The following is a 20,274-nucleotide window of genomic DNA, read 5'->3' on the forward strand; positions in this document are numbered from 1 at the left end:
GGGACCACATTTCTTAACTTGCTGCGTGATCAGTGCGATAATGTTTCCTTTTCTTTATTCTCATAGTTTGCTCAGAAATGAAAATAAACTTTAGTGTGTGTGTGTGTGTGTCTGTGATGACCGGAGTGTGTGAAGTGTAAGCTTCCTCCCCTCTCCTCTACATACTCACCTTAAGTCACAGATGTCAAATGTCACCAAGCCGATTAAGCTGCCGTCACTTGGCCTCCTAAGTGGTTTCCACTCAAGTGTCACATACGGCGTATCCCACTATCCACTCTTGACATCATGATGACATTATTGGCAAGTCAGCTGCTGCAGCAACCCAGGATGGATTTAAAGTGGAAACAGAGGCTGGCTAGACTTGTGGGGTGATGGGAGGTTGAGAGAATCCACATCTTAACTACTATTAGGCTTGGTTTCTTTTCTTTTTTTCATCTAGAGCATGAGTGATACTTTTTCATAATTTTTAGTTATGACCCTAAAACACTGTGATCTGCTCTTATTTTTGTCTTATTAGCAGTTTTGCTCTGTCGTCTTTATGTTTATAATGTTTGACGTCACCTGTTAAAGACCCTTTTTACTTCAGAACAGTGTGACATTCGTGATGCAAAGCCACAAAATCAGTGGTTGTGTCAGCGACACATTACATTAAACAAACAGTGTGAATGAGATATCAGCCATATTTACTCTGCAATGATATCTGAAAGGTTAGGAAATTTCGCACTGTGGTAGTATCTGCTTTGTTTCAGAAACTTGCCCAGGTTAATCTCCCTCACTGCATTACCATTACAGTCTTGTTTTTCACTATCTAGTGTTGAACATTGAGGCAGAAATAACAAATAAAATAAGTAAACAATAAAAGCCACTATGCAGACTTCATCGGTTTCTCAGGAAAGATTTTACTGATCTGAACTTTATTCCAAGATATCCCTCGATGACCTCGCTCTGATAGGAGGATTTCACCAGATTGTATGTTTGTGTCCTCATAACGCTCGATGCCAAGCCACATGGTCCTGTCAGGACGGGGACAGACTAACCTGGTCTGTGCAGGCTGTGCCATGTTGTGCTACAGTGTTTTGACTCTTTTTGGCAGGTGGCATATGGTGGTGTTTGTTTTTAGTGTTCTATACTCTGTTCCATCTGTTTGTGTTTTAATTCCTGTCACACACTGTGTTTGCCCTTTGAGACATTGAAAGACTTTTTCCAGTCCTTTTCTATTGATTTGTATGATTGATTCAAATGTTCATCAGTGTTATATGGCAATTTCTACATATTTCAGACCATGTTCAATATGTGGCACAGTCTTGTCTGAGCTGTGCTAATCAATATTTCAGTATCAGTGATACATCAAATGACTACTTCTTGCTCACAGTGATGAACCTATCCCCTGAGTGTTTAATGCTTTTCAGGTTGTTTTAGTTTTGAAGCCCATAATTTAACTGTTGTGGTTCAATCTCACTGCTTTTGTTACCGTGTTTCTAGTCATGGCAAGCAGCTGTTTTCAGTTAAAAAAGCTACTGTACATTATCAGCTCAGCACCAAACTGCAGACAAAGTTAGCAACAAGCTGGTGAACATAGTGAAGCATTTATCAACTTAAGAGCCAGATATTTCCCTTATAGGTTGGTGAATACAAAATAGAGCTAAGAGTAGTTTGAATATTGGACCACCAAATGCATGCTAATATCGCTCCTTGTCTGCTGGATGTTAGCTGTTTGTTAACACTTTCATCATATCAGCTTTATAAAGCGATAATATTTTAATGTTGTGTAGGCCAAAAATTCTATAATTGCAGGTTTAAGGGACCTCTCCTGCAGAATGTAATTTTGTCAGAACATTTACATTTTTTAATACTTGACTGCACTCTTTGCTTCACAGATTATCAATTTCTGTAGCTGCACAGAGGCAGTATTGTTAATTGAAAGGATTAGTGGAAAAATGAATTAATCATGTCATGATTTATTTTATTTTCTATATATAATTAGTAACATACAAATAACTGTCTCACATACCATGTGAAACAGTTTTAAAACCTAATAAGTGAATAATTAAGTGAAGGATTTTTTCCATCCCCTTTGCTGCTGTAATATTGCAAATTTGCCTGTTGTGGGACTTATAAAGGGTTATCTCACCTCATCTTATCTTATCTTATCTTATCTTATCTTATAAACCACACCTAACATTTCATTGAATAACACACCCAATATTGCGAGGAAGCCTTTGGGAACTTTTCTAAACCACACTAAAGAAAACATTACTGACAAAACCACTTTCCCACACAACAAGTTTAGTTCTACTCAGGAATCAAAAGCACAGCACATGGAGCTCACTGGTCTGCTTAAGGTTTAAACATTGTCTGTATGTATTACTCTGGGCAGTTGGCAGACTGTGGGTAGAGCATGTCTCATCTCTAATGAATACTGGTGTTTCCTTAGATAAATATTGACCAGCAAAATCAACTCTCAGTTGGCAGAGACTTGGTGGTTAATATATCCTCACAGTAAGTTGCAGAAGTGGGTTGAGATTTTACAACCAGCTACCCCTCATAAAAATGATAATAGTTGGTTAATATAGTTAATATAAGCTTCTTATTGATCTTTTAGGTGATATGCTGTTTAGAGAAGGTTCAGTCAAGGGCTTTGAGGAGCTTTGATTTAATGACTGGGAGGTGACTCACAGGCAAAGCTCCTGTCACGTCTCCACTTGTTATTGTGGGCAAAGTACTTGAGAAAGTACTTCATTATTACCTTTTTATCATTCATTCACTTCATTTTTGGTTATGTTATTTTTGCACTGGGTTGTTGACTTCAACCAGTTGAACCCTTTCTGCATAGAGTGATTTGATTGCCATTTGTTTCATTTAGATGTGCCATCCTCAACGATTTTATTCTGCAGGGATGAACAGATGCTTGCAGGAAGATGTGATATAACAGATGGCGAGCACTGCATCTCCACTGTCTCTTGCTGCTGCATTTGACCTGAAAAGAGTCCGTTTGTGTGTGAAAAATGAATGAGGAGGTGAATATTTGATTGGAAGAAAACTGCGGTGTCTAGGTTAGCAAGTGCAAGGGCATGGGATGGACGAAAACAAGACAGTAAATATGATGACTGGGTGTAGTTTGCTGGACAATTAATCAAAAATGTCTTTGTCCTGATTGGATGAAAATTGGAATGAAATGATACAAGATGAAAAACACTCTTTGTGGACACCCTTATAACGTAGGAAAACAGAATACTTATTCAGTAGCTGCTCACAGAAAAAAAAAGTAAACCTCAGAACATATGAATTTTATATTTCTCTTAAATATTATATTATTCAAAAAATTATCAACCTAATCTTTATGTATTACACAAAATGAATCATAATTTTAGTATAGGGATAAATATGTATGAATAGTCTTAATCAACGTAATGAAATACATTTTTTTTGTGGTTCATCCTCAATCATCCCTCAGTCATAAAATCATAGAATGCATCACTCTACTGCTCCCATCAGACCCCTGTGAAGTGGGTGTGGCTCTGTCTGCAGCAGTGGTACGCAGAGCCCTCTCTCTGTGTCTGCTGTTACGTATGTGTTCAGAACAAGCAGCCATTGGTATGGGCGGAACCTACCATCTCCCTCATCTTCACAGGGGTGGATGGGCTTAATGCAGCATCCTTTTATCCCCATCAGCTCTCTTTAGCCCTAATTATTTTCTCAGTTTTTTCTGTATGATACAAATTTTTTTTTGCTTGGCAAAGGTCACTGTGATCAATATCTGCTCTTGTGGCTCGCAGTTTAGATTTGTCTTCCTCCACCACCCCTCCTCCTCTTCCTCCCCCCTTGTCTTACCCGGTAGTCCAACGTGGCCAGGTGAACGAAGGCAGGCATGACGACAGATGGCTCTTACAGTCTGAGGGATTATATATTAACACCAGGCAGCTCAGATTCTCTTGCACACACAAACACAGGTGGATACACCCACTCACGTAGGCTATTGGATACTGTTTTCCCTCGACACACACAGACCAGCAGAATGCAGCCAGAGACACAGCTGGTGTGTCACAGCACAGGGAACACACAGTAGATTCAGAAGAAACTAGGGATTTAACTGATGGACGCAGAGACGGAGGGCAGTTTTTCTTCGGTTACCATGGAGGTGTGGAGCTCGGCATCTGAGGAGGAGGAAGAAGAGAAGAGCTCCTCCAGCATTGCTGATGAAGTAGTGGTGGAGGACATGACATGCCTTAACAGCAATAATAATAACAATAATAACAACAACAAGGACAACCTTTGTCGGGAGGTGACACAAGGTGAGATAAAGCAGAGGATAGTTAGGAGACATGCACTAGAGACCGGCCAGTGATCTGAGGAGCTCATGCTTGAAATTGAAATTTGATTCAATGCATGAAGTATAAAGTGTCATGGCTGTGGTCTTTCTTTCCTGCAAGAGAAACATTGCAATCTAATGTGGTTTGTTGAGTATTGCGTCGTCAAGGTCTTGGTTATCTAAGTGCTTAAATACTTTATAGCGGACTGCATGTACCGCAGGGTGCAGTGATGTCACTGAGGGCACATCACGCAAATGATGACTACCTTCAACAAAATGCTTGTTTTTCCAGTTTGTGTTATACGATTCCTTTAGTTCATCATGAAAGTATCCTAAGATGTGTACAGTTTTGTAAGTATATTCAGCTTTAATGTTTCCTCATAGTGTGATGAAGGTCACTCAGCCCTCACACGCTGCAGAAGCACCATTGAGCACTGTGTACATGTAAGCAGTTGTCATTGATGGCATTTGTGCTTTCTCCTGTACTGATGTTATTAAATGGAGGCCAGAGTCATAGAATTAGGGAATAATATCTTAATGGTACAGTTTCTTTTCATTTTTTGATTTTTTTCCCCTCTGATACATTTATTCTGTGGAAAACCATGCATTTGTAAACAGAGAGAATTAAATAGCTTAATTGAGATTGAAGGGATGACCTGAACGCTCCTCCTAAATGATTATTACTGTTCCCAAACCCTCGACATTGTGGTCTGTGGTTCAGAACAAAGACTGCAGGTACATTAACTGTGCCACTGGCCTACTTTCAGTCCAGCGTTGTCAACTATCTTTGCTTTTCTTGTGATGAAATGTTGGATTTTTGATACACTTCAGTGAGTATGTGCCAAAAATAAGACATTTGTTAAGGAACATCTGCCTGGTTTTGTAGTGGCACAATTTAACCTTGGAGTATTTACTGAATAAATATATGTAAAGAAGAACTTGATCATATATCTAAGATTAAAAAACTAGCAGGGATTCTCCTTTTTTCCACCTCTGTGTGGGGCATTCTTTGTCTAAACGGCATGTAAACGGTACCAATACTGCGACACGGGCGCCTCTCCGGAGAAACAGGACACTCTGGACACATTTCTGGCATCTCTGTTATGCAATAGGATAAACAAAATTGGATATGTTTTCAGAGCGTATGCGCTTCAGTTGTATTTTCATTAGGTATGTATTTGTGTGTGCTGTGTATAGTTGATCACATGTCTATTTTGCCATGATCTTGAGGCTTTAATTTTAACCCGTTCCTGATGCATCTGACACTGCTGTCATTTTTAACTCTTCATAATTCTTTATAGTGAAAGTATTGTTACAATTGTGAAATAAGTTTACAGTTAAGACTGTTCGCTTTACTCTGAAGAAAATGTCCAGACAGATTTACAGTAAGAAGCTCTGTGAGACAAATTTTAGCTCCTGCCAATCTTGTCAGATCTGTACCTTCAGAACAATAGGGGATCAATGTGAATCTTATTCTTGGAGCTCATCCATGCCTGTCTGATCCCCACAACACAACAGACGTCATAAGTATACCTAAGTCAGCAAGGTTCATTCATAGGTATGGTATTAGGCTAGCTTCAGGTAGCTGCCTGGATTTAGCTCGCCCCAAACCCTAAAACCTCTAGCTGGCATAGCGGCATCTCTTCACTTGATCTGCTCGGCTCTGTGGGAGTCGGGTCAAGAGGAAATAGATCAGGTATTTTGGCTGCAATGAATGTGCAGTTTAGGTGCTTAGTGAACTTTTAAAATACCAAAAAAGAACAGAATAAACAGCAGTAGTACTGCACTTTATCTTCCTGGGGTAGACTCACATGAACATCTGAATGACTTTGTAGTGAACAGGATTATTGTGTATGTGTGTAAGTGTACACACACAGTGTCAGAAACCCGCTGACGGTCCTGCTGCTGAATTTGCTTTTAGCACAGTGCTCCAATCTACTTTAGGTACAAAAGGATTTGAGGAAGTTGAGCCATTATCTGATTAACCTCTGTTAATTTATAGAGTGCATTTGGGCAGTTATACTGTTAACCCTTTAGTGCTCAAGGCGACATATACAGTAAATTATATACAAATGTATTTATGCTTGATTTAGTTTGTAGAAGACTGTGTATGACAGGATCTTCATCAGCACATGGAGTCTGCACAGTTATAATTGAATTGTAGATGTTAAAATGTCCATTTAAAAGGTCCTCTTGTCCATGCTGACTTTAAAATTAAGATTTTGAATTTGAGATTTGATGTGACATGTCTCATTTCATTTTATGATCAGAATTGGTCAGTTTTGTCATCATTGTCCCAAATACAACTCTTACAGGAGTCCTTGTGACACATGATGCCCGTCACTGTTTGCTGCCCTCCTCATATTTATTTTATATAAAAATGTTTCACTACCTCACTCTTCAAACTTTCTTTTTCTTTCTCTGTGTTACTCCTTAATCTACTTAGAGAAGATAGAAACTTGACCTCTGTGTTTCAGTCAGTCACCTCGCAGTGCTACAGACATGATTTAATGTTACATAATTCATGGGCTGCTACAGTATACTTTACATTGCAATAGTTCTGCCCAAGGTTGGGTCCTTTCCATTAGGCTGATTAGATACCGACAGAGCCGCCCAATCATTGTGTTTCCAGGCCAAATTCAAGGATCTCGATCTAATTACTTTGCTCTATGGCAGCTTCCCATCTCTTTAGTCCAGCTAAGCTGAATACCAAAGTAAGATTACACAACAGATTTTGGTTTGGAGGTACGTGGAGTCATTCAGAATTGACTGCCAGTCGAGGCAAATTTTGAACAACTGAGATGGAATCACAGATAAAGTTCTCCTAAAGCTTGAAACTTAATTTGGAGATAGTGTTACAAAAGTGGCTTAAAATTAAAACACAGTATTGTAATTGATGATTATTTTTATAACCTAAGTCCTCGGTAGACAAGATAATTACCTTTGAAATTCTGATGAAATTTGGGTAATTAACAGATCACAAACAGTATTAAGTCCCCGTATAGTTCATTAATGGCTTAAATCAAGAACCACGTCAACATTAGGACCATCTAAACTGAGAAATTGACTTATTGACCTCCCACACCTCTTTACCCTTATTGACTCTGAAGTGGACACAAACAAACCATTCTCCAGGTTGTAAACAAAGTTTAAGGTCAATAGCGAATCTCTGTGATCCCTTCCATGCTGTACATGTCCTGCTGGTGCGAAACACATTGTCAGGTCAGCCCTGGCAGTCTCTCCAGTCGAGCTATATTGGTGTCCAGGAGAACGAGGTCTTTATTGGCGTCTTATCTAGGCTAAATAGGATCAAGCTAAGAGGATCAGTATCTGGCTGACCGCATGGAGATGTTATGGTCTGTAGCTGTGGAAACTTAGAGCAGAAACAAGATCGACTCCAGGCACTCATTCATACAAAGCATAGTGGAGGTGTTGTTGCGGTTACAGGTTAATATTGAGAATGAATTATGTGACAAGGGCATGTTTATGGTGGCAGCCTCTCTTTTTTTTTATTTGTTTCCAAGATTATAAACAAGAATCATAATCTTTAATCTTTTTTTGTAGAGCAGTACATCCAGAAATGCAGACAGAAAACCTGAAACTGGAAGGAAAGAGACTTTATAGCACTGAATACATGATCTGATCATCAATTTAGTGTTTGAAAATGCACTGTACATGCACTGCATCACCTGTAACAGCAAATGGACACTACATAGTTTTTGTTTTGCAGTTTATTCAGTCATGAAAACAAAGAGAGTTTGTGTATTTATGTTTTTAGGCATACAAAAATCAAGTCAGTGAAGTTCTTTCTCTTCTTCCCCAAAACTACATTGTGTACCATAAATAAATAAGTAAAAGTTCATAAAAAATATAAGTTGATGAGAAACTTTACTCTCTTTCGTATATATTAAAAAAAGCTCCACAATAATTTTCTATTGTAGCAATGCTGGCTTGTGCACAAGGTGGTTGAAAAATAGAAATAGAAGCAAGAGCTCAGTCAAAATCAAAACTTCTCCCCAGCGGCTAGTTATTATTGCTCATAATCCCACAATAATGTCATTGTAAACAGTCAGCAAGGCTGTGTTGTTAGATTCTGCAGCTCTGCCTCCATTCATTAAATCCCTCTCTCCCTCCTCCCTCAGTGCTGTGCTCAGACAGAGTGGGCCAGGTCACCAAGACGTATCATGACATCAAGGCTGTCACCCACCTGCTGGAGGAGGTAAGAGGGAGACACACAGCAGATGAACGGGATTATAGAGGATTAAAGTTATCTGCCTCACTGACCAGCGCTGTTTGTCACCCTGTCAACACACTTATTTCTGCCAGTGCCATCAGAAAAGTCACTTAGAGATGTTTAAAAAACGATGAAATGAAACTGATTGTGTATCTGCCAAATTTAGAAAAACTGCCATATCATTGTTCCGTAAAATAAATTTAGCGTTTATGTATCACTTTGCAGAAAGAGCGGGATCTCGAGTTAGCAGCACGGATCGGTCAGTCCCTACTGAAGCAGAATCAGGAACTGACGACACGCAATGAAATACTGGATGAACAGCTTGAAATTGCAAAGGAAGAGGTATAAACAAACGTCATCACCTCGATACACACCTGTGCATTCACACTGAAATACACGATCGATGTGGATCTCATACAGTCTGCTGAGCTCAAGTGATGCGAACTCACTGCATTTTTCTAGATCGCTCAACTTCGTCATGAGCTCTCGATGCGAGACGACCTCCTTCAATTCTACGCAAGCACTGAGGAGATCGAGAACGCTGAATCACACTCACCGTGAGTTCACACATATAGTATTTAGTAAGTGCAAGTTTGTGACTTAGGCCATATAGATATCCTTCAATATAAATAAAAAATACTGTAATTCATGCTACTGATTACTTGAAAATGCAAAAATGCATCTAATTGGAAAACGTATACAATCCAATCATTTGTGCTTCAGTGTAAGACAAAGTCTCACTAAATAATTTAAACAGCCTTCCTGCTATGGCTTTCCAGTGATAAAAGAGATCTCTGCCTATGATCCTCAGTGTCCTGAGACTGTTCGTAAACATACGTCAGAACATCTCCACTGATCCTCTCCAGCTAAGCTTTGTGCTGAACTCTTTCCCATCAGCAGTTAATGATTATCCCTGTTCATTACTGCTGTCTTTTAATTTCTTTTCATTGTAGCAGCTTATTTAACCATGTCTCAGCACATCCATTAGCACTCCTTTAGTTACAGAATAACTGGGTAAAATAAACAAGTTGTGTATTGTTGATGACTGTCCATCGGTTCAATCTGCCTAAGTGAGAGAAACACAATGATGAATGAATGAATACAGACAAATGTTTCTGTTGTTGTAGAATAAAAAGGAACGAATCGTGCAGTTCTCTCAGCAACTTCGTCCACTACGACTTCCTGCAGAAGAAACTGAAGGGTTTAGAGGACGAGAACCGCAAACTGCGAATAGAGGTATGCAACACTGGAAACACAAACACACAGTGATGTGAAAGGAAAATGGCTCGTACATACAAACAAAACATTCAGGATCATTTTTATGGTCATGTCAATTTATTCAGTTATGGAAAAGATATGAAATGATATAATATTTGGTTAATATTTCTGCAGGCCACTGAGCTCACAACAGAGACGACTAATTACGAAGAGCAAGAACAGGAGCTGATGATGGTGTGTGTGGAAGAACTCTGTAAGTGCTACAGCCTTGTTTCACTTCATAGTAAAGGATAGACCATCAGCTACAGGTGTATTTATGGGACTTGTGTGTTTCAGCCTCCGTCAACAAACAGGTGGTCGACCTGTCAGAGGAGCTAGCGAGGAAAGTGGAGGATTCTCTCCGACAACAGGAGGAGATCAGCTCGCTGCTCGCACAGATTGTTGACCTGCAGGCCCGCTGCAAAGGGGTGAGTAAAACACACAAACTCTCCAGGCAAGGTGCCCTCAAGGTGCTTACATAAAACAATTATTTGCTTTATAATGAGTTGTGTAATGGTTTCCTTTGAATGCTTATCGTTGCTGTCAGACATTTGTGTGTTCTCTTTGAATGTCACATCACAGTAGAACTCTTTTAACTTTCTTTTCTCCTTCCTTGTAGCTCACCCATGAGAATGAGGAGCTGAACCAAAACCTGAGTGCCTCCCGTGAGAGCCAGATAAAACTTAAATCAGAGGCAAGACATATTCTAACTTGAGCTCAGTTTGTTTTCTTTCCCAAAAGGCTACAATCAGAATGTGGACACTTAAAATGTACCTTTTTGTGTAACAAGCCACAATGTTCAGAAACAAACTAGATGCAGAACACTTTTATCAACTTGAAACATACATTTAAGAAATAAAATGATATTAAAAACAGAAGATCACTGCCCCTGATTCACATATTGATTGTATTAACATTCACATCAGTTACTCAGAGAACCTTCACACCCTCCGTGTCCCCACACAGACCTGTTCATGTGCATCTTTGCAGAAGCATCCTCCTCCTTTGCAGCATTATGTCCATATGTGGCTGCTACATTATTGTACTACAGTTTGACAGATATGTCTCCCTCTGTCATCAGCTCAAGGACCTGCAGGACAAGTACTCAGAGTGCGAGGACATGCTCCACGAGGCCAGAGAGGACATCAAGAACTTGCGGAACAAGAGCTTACCCAACAGCACGGTGCAGCGGTACACCGCGCTGGCCTCTGTCCTCCCCATGGACTCATTGGCCGCCGAGATAGAGGGCACCTTCCGCAAAGGCCTGGACACCCCGGCTCCCTCAGAGTACAAGTGAGTGTGTGACTTTTGTGTGGCTGCTCTTATATGAGGAAGTCTTTGCTTGAACGTATCTTAACTATTCCATTTCTAGCTAGATAAAACCCAGGATATTTACTTAATGTGGGGCATTAAGGCTATCTATCTTTAGATATCTTTAGCATGTATTTACCTGAGACAAATCTATTTAGAGTCTCATGTATACTCAAGATATGTATTTGTAGTGTGTGCATGTTTCCCATGAGGGAACTCAACATTCATGGGGAACAGGAAACAGTGTGTGGTGTTACATTAAGCTTAAAATATGTGTTTGGTTTGTGCCGAGCATGCTGCAGGACTGGTTTGAGAAGTTTCCGTTGTTGGTTATGATAATATTTTTCCCACTGGTGGAATCTTTTGTGGCTGGCATAAATCCAAGTCAACTACAGCTACAGCAGTCTTTTAAGCCTACAGGGGACAACTACTGGACTCAACCTGAGTTGTTCTTTGACATAATTACATAGAAAGTTGAGGAGGAATATAAATTGTCTGACATAACAGTATACAGCAGGACAACATCTTCACAGTGTGATATTTTATGGTATGGTTCGCGGATTTTCAAAACCTGATCAGTCACAGGTCATATTGATAACATTATTATGTTGAGAAATAATTTTTAAATAATGATCTACAGAGCTTGGACAAAGGTGCAGAATAAAAGTATCTCTTTTCCCTAAAAACAATATCATGAATGAGAATGAATCATTTTAAATGTTTGTCCTGTTCAAAATGATTGTTTTGTTTATTTCTGTGTACGAATTCTGACAGTTGGTTTAGTCAGTCAATAGTGTAACGCGGTTGGTATCACGTTGTATCTGTGTTTCCTCAAACGGTCTTGGTAGTTGCCGGTTTGTGGAAAGTTTAAACAAAGCAGAAAACACTTACAGAAACTACAATATGTTTTATACATCAAAGAGCACAACCAGAAGTCTGTGATACAGTAATCTTTGAGACACCATGATTGACATGATTTGGATATCACTGAACACCAAGTTCATTACTCAAGTACTGTACCATTTTGAGGGCCCTGCACTTTAACTGAGTATGTTTAAATCTACTTCTACTCAGTGTCGGAGGGAAATATTGTATTTTTGTTATCAAAGCCCATAAAAGTCATTCTGTTGTCAGAGATTACACCAGTTGATCCCAAACCTTTCTGGTTTGGCACTGGCTGTTTGAGTCAAAAGAGAAAAAATGCAATAGCAAAAGTAAAATTATTAACACGAAGGTTGTTAAGATGTTTTCCACTGGGTGAGACAAAAGAGACACAGATTTAAACAACAGTACTTCATGGTCAAATAATATGATTTATTTTCCCATGAGGCTGCAGTGCTAATCACTGAGCTACTGTGAAAATAAAAAAACTAAGAGGAAGAGGACTATGAAGGGGAGAGCCGGGTGTGTTCTCGTTGCCAGCGTCTTCTCCTGAAATGAAGAGACAACAGACAAGAATTCATGTTAATCCATGAGTCCTGTGAGCCTTTTTGACCTCCAGGGCCTCGCATTGTATTTTCCACTGTCCCCGGTCATGTGCATCTTCTGTCTGGCTCGTTTGTAGGAGCCATTGTTTATCTCCAGAACTCGTGATCAGTTTTTACCTTTTCATCACCACATGCTACTCCTGTCCCTTGGCTGGCGTTGTTTTTTCCGTCTTTAAGGCCCCATCTTCCCCGTCCACATTGACTTCATGCGGGTTATTCTTCGAGTCAGCTTGGTGCCTTTCATTCTCTTTCTCCCAGTGAGCTCTTTTGGTTGCCATCAACTCCCTCTGCAACCTGCTGATCTCCTTTTTAGCGTAGTAGTATTTCGACCCGAGTTTCCTCTGAAGGCATTTGTTTTCATGGATGAGTTTATCCCTCTCCTGTTCCCAACATCTCTCCAATTGTATGTATCGCTCAACCTGCTTACTCAGACCTCTGTTAAAGGAGGCCAGCCGCCCGTTGGCTCGCCTAAGTCGTATCACTTGACTGCATGATTGTGGCTTGTGATGTTTGCCGGCTTGATTATGATGCTTTCTCTAAAAGACAGATATATACAACGTTTTGTTTAGCTAAAATCACACTTACACACATAAAACCGTAACCCTACAAAAAGCTATTTTTCATCTGGTTGTCTTACAGTACAGTTTTATGATTTAGATTTAAAGAAATACAATTATTTTCAATGTAATGAGTACAAACTGTAATGAGAGGTGCAAAGCCATTGAATTAATCAGACTTGGTTCCTTATCCAGTCATGAAATTAATTTAGTATTTATTGTATGGTAATGCAAATATAACTCAAGCTGGGTTTCTTTTACAGAATCTGACCAAAGAATTATGCTAAATATTAACACATCCAATTTGTGACAGATTGATCTAGTCAGATGATAAACTCTTACCTTGTTTCTTCTCCTGGTTTTGCGGTTCATGCTGACTGAACAAGATATTGCAGAGTACTGTCTGAGGTAGTAGCTCACAAGATGGCTGTAGCATAACATGTAGTTTGAATGAAAACAAATGTTTCTCAGTCCAGGGTGTTGTTGTTTGTGTTTGAACCTCAAGCCTAGAAGTTCTTGACTTTTGAAACATCCCTCATCTGCAGATGGAGTTTACTCGGTTGCCATGGAATTGTAGAAATTAAACTTTTCTGACCACATTGATGCACTTTTTTGTTAATGTGTTATTGAAAACATTCAGCCACTAAATGTGTCATTCCATCACTCCTTCCACCGCTTTCACATCACAACACTGCAGTCGTTTAAATCATCTGCTCCCCCGAGGGTTTGTCGGTTTGTGCAATAGCTATCATTGCTAGCTAACAAATGTAAGCCGACGTTGCTAACGCTAGCTAACGTTGCTAACGCTAGCTAGCTAATGTGAATGTTGCTAAAGTTAGCTGATTTGGACATGACAAACATTTTAACATTATTAATTCACAAGCATAATGTTTGTAATGAAAGTAGATTATTTCTTTTATTCTGCACTTTCCTGCAAATTCTGTAGATGTAGCTTCTTGCCACTGATCGATGAGGTCCTTCATGGACATGCAGTGCAGTTCTCTGGTTATTTCACATTTCTGCATTTGTTTTTTGGTCTCTGCTCTGTCAAAGTAATGTCCATGTACTAATTAAGATGCTGTTGTTTATGTTGCCAGGCAACCATCAATCAAATCTGATCAGACCATATCTACACTGTCCTGATAAAGCAGATTAGCTGAGTTTTTGATTGTTAGATAACACCAAAGAATCTGTTCGTTTCCAAGCGTAACTTTTCTGTGTTTTTATTAGGACATAGACTACGTCCTAACAAAAGAGTTTCTACAGTGCCACATAGTGGATACTACTTCTCCAATGCACATCTGATGATGGCAGCTCCAATTATCTAAAGAACTTCAAGTTGTCCTTATTCAGTCACAGCTTGAATCAATGAAGTTGTTTGAAATAAAGGAAAATAAGGACTAGATTATTTAATAATTCATATGTATTTTTTGTGAGCAAAGGGAGTACAAGTATATTTTGTTATACACTCTTGTGTTAATTGTATAATGGTCATTAAATTGAGTATTGAACTTCTTGAACCACCAAATCCCTTGACTTAATCTAGCCCTTGTATGGGTTAGGATGCATGTGCCTCCAAATGTGCATGACACTCCTACATAGGACAACAATGAGCATCCGTCCTCTATCGGCACTTTTTTCGAACAGGTCTGCAGCTGAAATGAATACTGTAGATTGGGTGTAATCTTCCGTCTCTCCTGGCAGGAACCACCCGTGGCGTGTGTTTGAAACTGTGAAGGTGGTGAACAAGGCCGTGAGGCGGCGGTCACATTGCCACTCCCCGGGGCTGCCCGGCTCCAGCCCGTTGTCAACTCGCTCCAGTTGTACCAGCACCCCCCGAACAAGCTACTATGGTTCAGATAATGCCAGCCTTACTCTGGAGGACAAGCCCAGCTCCAATAATGGTCAGAAAGAAGACAACAGGTGTGTGAGAGCATGCATTCATTCACTATTATAACAAATGGAAAATTCCAGATGTATTTATAATCATTTTATACACATATTGGGAAGGTAAAAGCTGCTTGATTAGAAGTTAAAATGTCTGTTTTTGCAACAGAAGTTCATAATGAGTTACCCACTAAAAGGTCTACGGGATTTAAGCAGTTAAAACACATTCACCTGTATTCATCATAGTGGTCCAAAGCGTCTGGGCCAGCCAGGCACGCCAGGAGGCCAGGACCTCGAAGCTGCCTTGCGCAGCCTGTCAGCCCGCCAGCAGAACCACTCATCTGAGCGTCCATTCTTTGAAGTGGAACGTGAGCGTAAACTCCATGCCTTGGCAGCGAAGAGCGAGGAGGGCAATGGCTCCAGTGGCTTCTTGACACCAAATGACAGCCTGGTCTCCAGCCCAGCAGCATCCACAGGCACCAACTACTCCAACGGCAGCTCACGGCACTCCTATGGCTCCTCAGGAGGATCCAGGTCCTACCTGCCAGACCGCCTGCAGATCGTCAAGCCTCTGGAAGGTAAGAAAGGCCTCAGCTTGACACCAGCTTGAGCTTATTCAAGGTTATGTGAAGTCACGTTAGCGTTTAGGAATGTGTTGGTAAAAATCCAAACAAGACAAAGGATGCTGATAATTGTTGACATTAAATGTGACACTAGTTAAATACCACAGGTGCAAAGCTGCCCTGCTCTCACAACTTCAAAGCATTTTTCAAGTGTAATTACTTCATTAAGAAAGTAGAACTAGCACAGAAAGTGCAATTACATTTGACATTAGCAGCCGAACAAGTCAGGTTTTAAACCGGATTTTCTTCTCGCCGTACCTTACACCACGAGACATTCATGTCTTTCATGACGGTGTGGGTCGTGGGAAATTATGCTTAAGAGTTAAATAATCATTATTATCACGGCTGTATTTACATTTTTTTGTGCCAAGCTTTGCAACCAACAAGAGACGAGTCTTTTGGGGGAATCCACTATTTATAACAGGATATCTGCAGGTCTTGAAAAGTCTTTAAAAAGTGTTGAATTCAGTTTTCTTCAAAAAAAGAGGATAACAACGTTTTATATATATTTTACAAAAGTTCTTAACTCGATTGTTGTCTTTTGTTCAAGTGCCTAAAGTCTTGAACTTTACCCTGCACCAGCCCTGTGTTCTATCCTGCAGTATTTATAATTGTTTAGGATGCTTGGATGAGCATTGTGTGAATCAGTTACTGGTTGAAAATTTTACATCTGCTGTTTTTTGTTTTTGTTTTACTTCAATCTTTGAGCTTTACTCTGATTCTCTCATCGTCAGGCTCGGTGACTCTGCACCAGTGGCAGCAGTTGGCCAAGCCAAACCTGGGAGGCATCCTGCATCCACGTCCCGGCGTCCTGACTAAAGACTTCAGAGAGCTGGAGGTTGACATACAGCACGTCTACAGTCTGAACGACCTGGAGGAGGATGAACCTGACCTGTCGCACCTCTCCGGGGCACATGGCATGGGTAGGACACATGTAAACACACAGCCCCACTGGCTTTGTCATTCCTATCCACGTCATTAAAAATCCATGCTTCCTGATTCCTCTCCTCCTCTTTATTCAGCTTTGTATTGTTTTTGTCCCATTAATTGTGTAGTGTAACTTTAGTGGCCAGCTTCTGAATCAGTGTAGTTTTCTTCATGTGTAGTTTAACGTGCCTTTTCTCCCTCCATGACCTCGCAGCCTCTCCATCCGGTCCCAACCTCCCTCAGACCTCTCCCACACATACCATTACCACCTGCCAAGTCCTCCAACCCTCCCTTCTCATCCCTTCCTTCTCCACTAGGTAAGAGTATACATAATGTAAACGTGCGATTGTACCAGTGCCTTTGTGTTTTCTTGAGCATGTTGTGTTGTCTTTGTGGATTTTTTTTCACAGAATTTTAAGTGTATTTTTGTGGTTGAGCTTGATTTTATGTTGTTGTGGACGTGAGTTACCGTAAAAGATGAGCAAGGAACTCCTCTGTTCATTAATCCGCAATCTTTTTTTTTTTTTAGTGTGGATATTCCAGATTACCCCTTTTTCATTCTTCTCTTTCTCCCACCTAACTTCTGCTCTTTACGCCCACAGTGGCAGGAAACGTTTGTCGAGGCTCTTTCTTCAACTCTAAAAGGAGCCTTCGGGGCAAAGTAAGAGTTGGGGTTTATGAACACAGCATGAATTCTTGATTTCAACATTAATGACGCAGGCACGGTCTTCGTTTAACTAACTAACATTAAGGTTCATATCTAAGGTTGCCTTTTCTTTGTATTAAGTCAGAGACTGAGATGTTCAACATTTCCTGTGACCGAATTGAAATGCTCATGCACTGTGCCTCTGTTTAAGGCGACAATGCAGGATTTTGTTGTTGCTGTTTGACAACAAACCATTAAAAGGTAGCCCCTCCTCCCTGGCCTAAAGAGAGCAGCGGTGGTCGAGAGAGCTAGAGATTGAGTCAGAGAGGGAGTGGTGTTAACCTTTAATGCAGTAATCAGAGAAATAAAACGTTAATCTCTTGTTCATGGCAGTTCCATCCTAAATCATAAATAAACAACACAAATAAAAGAGGGATTACTTTAATGTGAGTCATTAATCCTGCATAGTGTAACTTTTAATTACTCAACATTCGTTCCCTACTAACACTTCCTGCTGCAAAGCGGTTACATCTGCTCTAACTTGTTTGTTCCCACATGTTGTTGGCTTGATATTTTATACTGAATGGTTTAACGTCCGTTAACCTTTCTAGGTTTTCATCTCAGCAAATCACCCGAGGCCGTTTCATCACCGCCTCCACACTAACAGCATCTTTATCCATCTTACAGCAACGATAGGCAGACGCTAACAGCAAGCGAATCAACCAACTCAATCGCCAGGATAAATGTTAGCGATATACGCTTCTGCAAACCACAGATATGGCGAAACTTAACTTAAATGAACTTTATGTTGTGGCATCTCGTTATAAATCCAGTGGTTTCACACTTACAAATGTCAGCAGTCAATAGCTTGATGTCCTTCTCACCTAATGGAATACCACCACAACCTGACATGAGTTTTAGCTTAAATACATGTAATCTGAGCGTGACTCTATATATAAATGTCAATACGATACGTATGACAGCTACAAATTTGAACGTATTTGTGGTTTGCAGAAAGATAACATGCCAACATTTTATTCTGGTGGCTAACAAACTTTTTGCATTGTCTTGTTTTTTATTTTTTCATCATTTGTGTGTGAGCTTGCATGATTGTGCAACAAGAAACCGCTTAGTCGTCTTATCTGCTGTGTTTTATTTTTGTTTTTAATTATCTTTTGTTTCCCTTGGCAGCCTTCAGTCTTTCGGCCTGCCCTCTTGTCGGAACTGTGAGCTCGTGAGTACTTCATCGCCATCCCACCAGCAGCACTTTGGCCCGGGAGGCCGCGCCACCACCAACACCACCGCCACCACTTCATCACTGGGACTCCTGCAGCTGCTGCAAGAGCGTGGCATCTCAGCCTCTCCTTATCCCCACCACCACAACCTGCACTGCAGCCAGAGTGCAAAACCTTCATGCTCCACGTCAAAAGACAAAGGTGGAGGCTCATCACCGGACAAAGAGCAAAGAAGGAACATTTTCAGTCTGAACTTGGTGGCGAAGCTTCAGAGTTTGGGGTTGCACAGAGTGGCAGCCTGGGGGATGATGGGCCGCAGTGGGGCAGAGAGAGAGAAGCAGTCGGACTTGCTCTGAAAGTTCAACGAGGACTGTTCCCCTCTTTGCTCCTCTGTCATTCACCGTAGTGACTTTGCATCCAGCCATGTGATTCTCACCGTGCAGTTCAGGGCACCACAACTCCGAAGTCTCAACAACAGAAGCCACAGAATGTGCTAGAGCCATACTTTAAGTTGACCGTAGTGTACAGTGATGTTTTCTATGAAATTATGTACAGTAGTCGTGTGTGTGTGTGTGTGTGTGTGTGTGTGTGTGTGTGTGTGTGTGGACGTGCGCGTGTGTGTGTGTGACATCTTCATCTCAGGACAATCGCCTGCTCACCTGTCTGTTTGACTGTAGCCTGCAGAGTTAGTTTCTTTTTTCACACACACAAAAAGAAACATCATGGAAAAAAAACTATAAATATTTTTATACTGTGTTTCGTGATTGTCATTTTACACATTTCCCTGCCATTGTTAAAAGAAAACCCTCGTTATCCGTCTTTTGTTTTTATAGTTTCCAAAGTAGAAGATCACTCACAGTATGTGTATATAACAATGTTGTCATTTGGGAAAGTTAGAAAAAAGACTACGTGCAGTAAACTATTGTTAGTTGAAACCACAAACCAAACCGATGCTGTCACACTGAAGAGCTCTCAAATGCACTAAAAACCCACTCTGGTCTTCCTGCTTATTATTAGCTGCTACACTGTAGAAAAGCACGTTGTAAATAAGATTGTTAAATATACTGAATGAACACTTGATCAACAAGCATTGTGATGACATCTGCCCCAAACTGGGACAGATTATACACCGACTGAACTGAAAGATGCAGATATCCTTTAGCTGTCCGCTCCACCCTTCATCACCTGCTTTCACATAGCACATGCTGTTATGGCTGCACACAGCACAGCATCACCTGTTAGCTCCTAGCTGACCTTGCAGACTTAACCCTGAGCCAAACCTTTCACCAAAAACAAATCAGGTTTGCCATGCTGCATCCATGACGGTCAAGCAATATGTATATTTACTGCTCTGCACATCTGCTGTATTTCACATCATCAGGAATTTTGAAATTGCTGGGATGTAAATGAAATCAAAACTGCTTTTTGGGGGTTATTTAAAGACGTGTAGAAGAGTGGTCATAATTATTTAAACAGCATGTTTCTCTGAAATCTTTGTGAACAATCAACTGTAGCAAAAAGGCATAGGATACTGTGGATTCAAAAGGGAAGAAATCATAAACACAGGTTGTTGTAATTTGTGTTGTGATTCAAATCAACCAAACCACTGTTTCTCTGTACTACTGTGTGCTCTGTTCTGTGTTAGCATCACAGCTCTATACAGTGTGTGTGTATTAACTTTACCACCTGTGAATAAAACTTTGCATTTCCATCTAGCACATTTACATGTCGGTCTTATTACCTCCTGACAGCGATGAATGAACACATCACACTCTTGTGATAATTCTGCAAAAGTGTTTAT

General features: G+C 40.4%; 1 protein-coding gene and 1 long non-coding RNA gene across 4 annotated transcripts; one reads left to right on the plus strand and one right to left on the minus strand.

Annotated features, from left to right (window-relative positions):
- The first annotated feature begins 3,862 nt into the window (after positions 1-3,862).
- On the plus strand, positions 3,863-20,188 carry hap1 (huntingtin associated protein 1). Of its 3 annotated transcripts, XM_084379175.1 has the most exons (15): positions 3,863-4,292; positions 8,452-8,528; positions 8,769-8,885; positions 9,006-9,100; positions 9,671-9,779; positions 9,936-10,014; positions 10,098-10,228; positions 10,420-10,494; positions 10,882-11,093; positions 14,860-15,078; positions 15,289-15,620; positions 16,400-16,588; positions 16,807-16,909; positions 17,195-17,253; positions 18,430-18,567. In XM_084379175.1, exons 1-14 carry the CDS (start codon positions 4,094-4,096, stop codon positions 17,232-17,234), a joined length of 1,977 nt encoding a protein of 658 aa, XP_084235301.1. In that variant the 5' UTR covers positions 3,863-4,093; the 3' UTR covers positions 17,235-17,253; positions 18,430-18,567. The 3 variants fall into 3 exon arrangements, with proteins under 3 accessions (XP_084235301.1, XP_084235300.1, XP_084235302.1); XM_084379174.1 differs by lacking the exon at positions 17,195-17,253 and having other exon boundaries at positions 18,430-20,188; XM_084379176.1 differs by lacking the exons at positions 16,807-16,909; positions 17,195-17,253 and having other exon boundaries at positions 18,430-18,621.
- On the minus strand, positions 12,405-13,607 carry LOC311272642. Its single transcript, XR_014624585.1, has 3 exons — positions 13,498-13,607; positions 12,716-13,134; positions 12,405-12,542 (listed from the first exon to the last, which is right to left on the minus strand). It is a non-coding gene; the product is annotated as an uncharacterized lncRNA (long non-coding RNA).
- Positions 20,189-20,274: the final 86 nt, after the last annotated feature.

Source organism: Pagrus pagrus (genome assembly GCF_965226575.1).
Source record: "Pagrus pagrus genome assembly, chromosome: 2".
NCBI classification, from domain to species: domain Eukaryota; kingdom Metazoa; phylum Chordata; class Actinopteri; order Spariformes; family Sparidae; genus Pagrus; species Pagrus pagrus.

Coding starts and splice junctions, on each gene's coding strand:
- hap1 (XM_084379174.1), top strand. CDS start 4,094: ATGGACGCAGAGACGGAGGGCAGTTTTTCTTCGGTTACCATGGAGGTG. Junction 8,529..8,768: donor TCACCCACCTGCTGGAGGAG/GTAAGAGGGAGA, acceptor ATCACTTTGCAG/AAAGAGCGGGATCTCGAGTT. Junction 9,101..9,670: donor AACGCTGAATCACACTCACC/GTGAGTTCACAC, acceptor CTGTTGTTGTAG/AATAAAAAGGAACGAATCGT.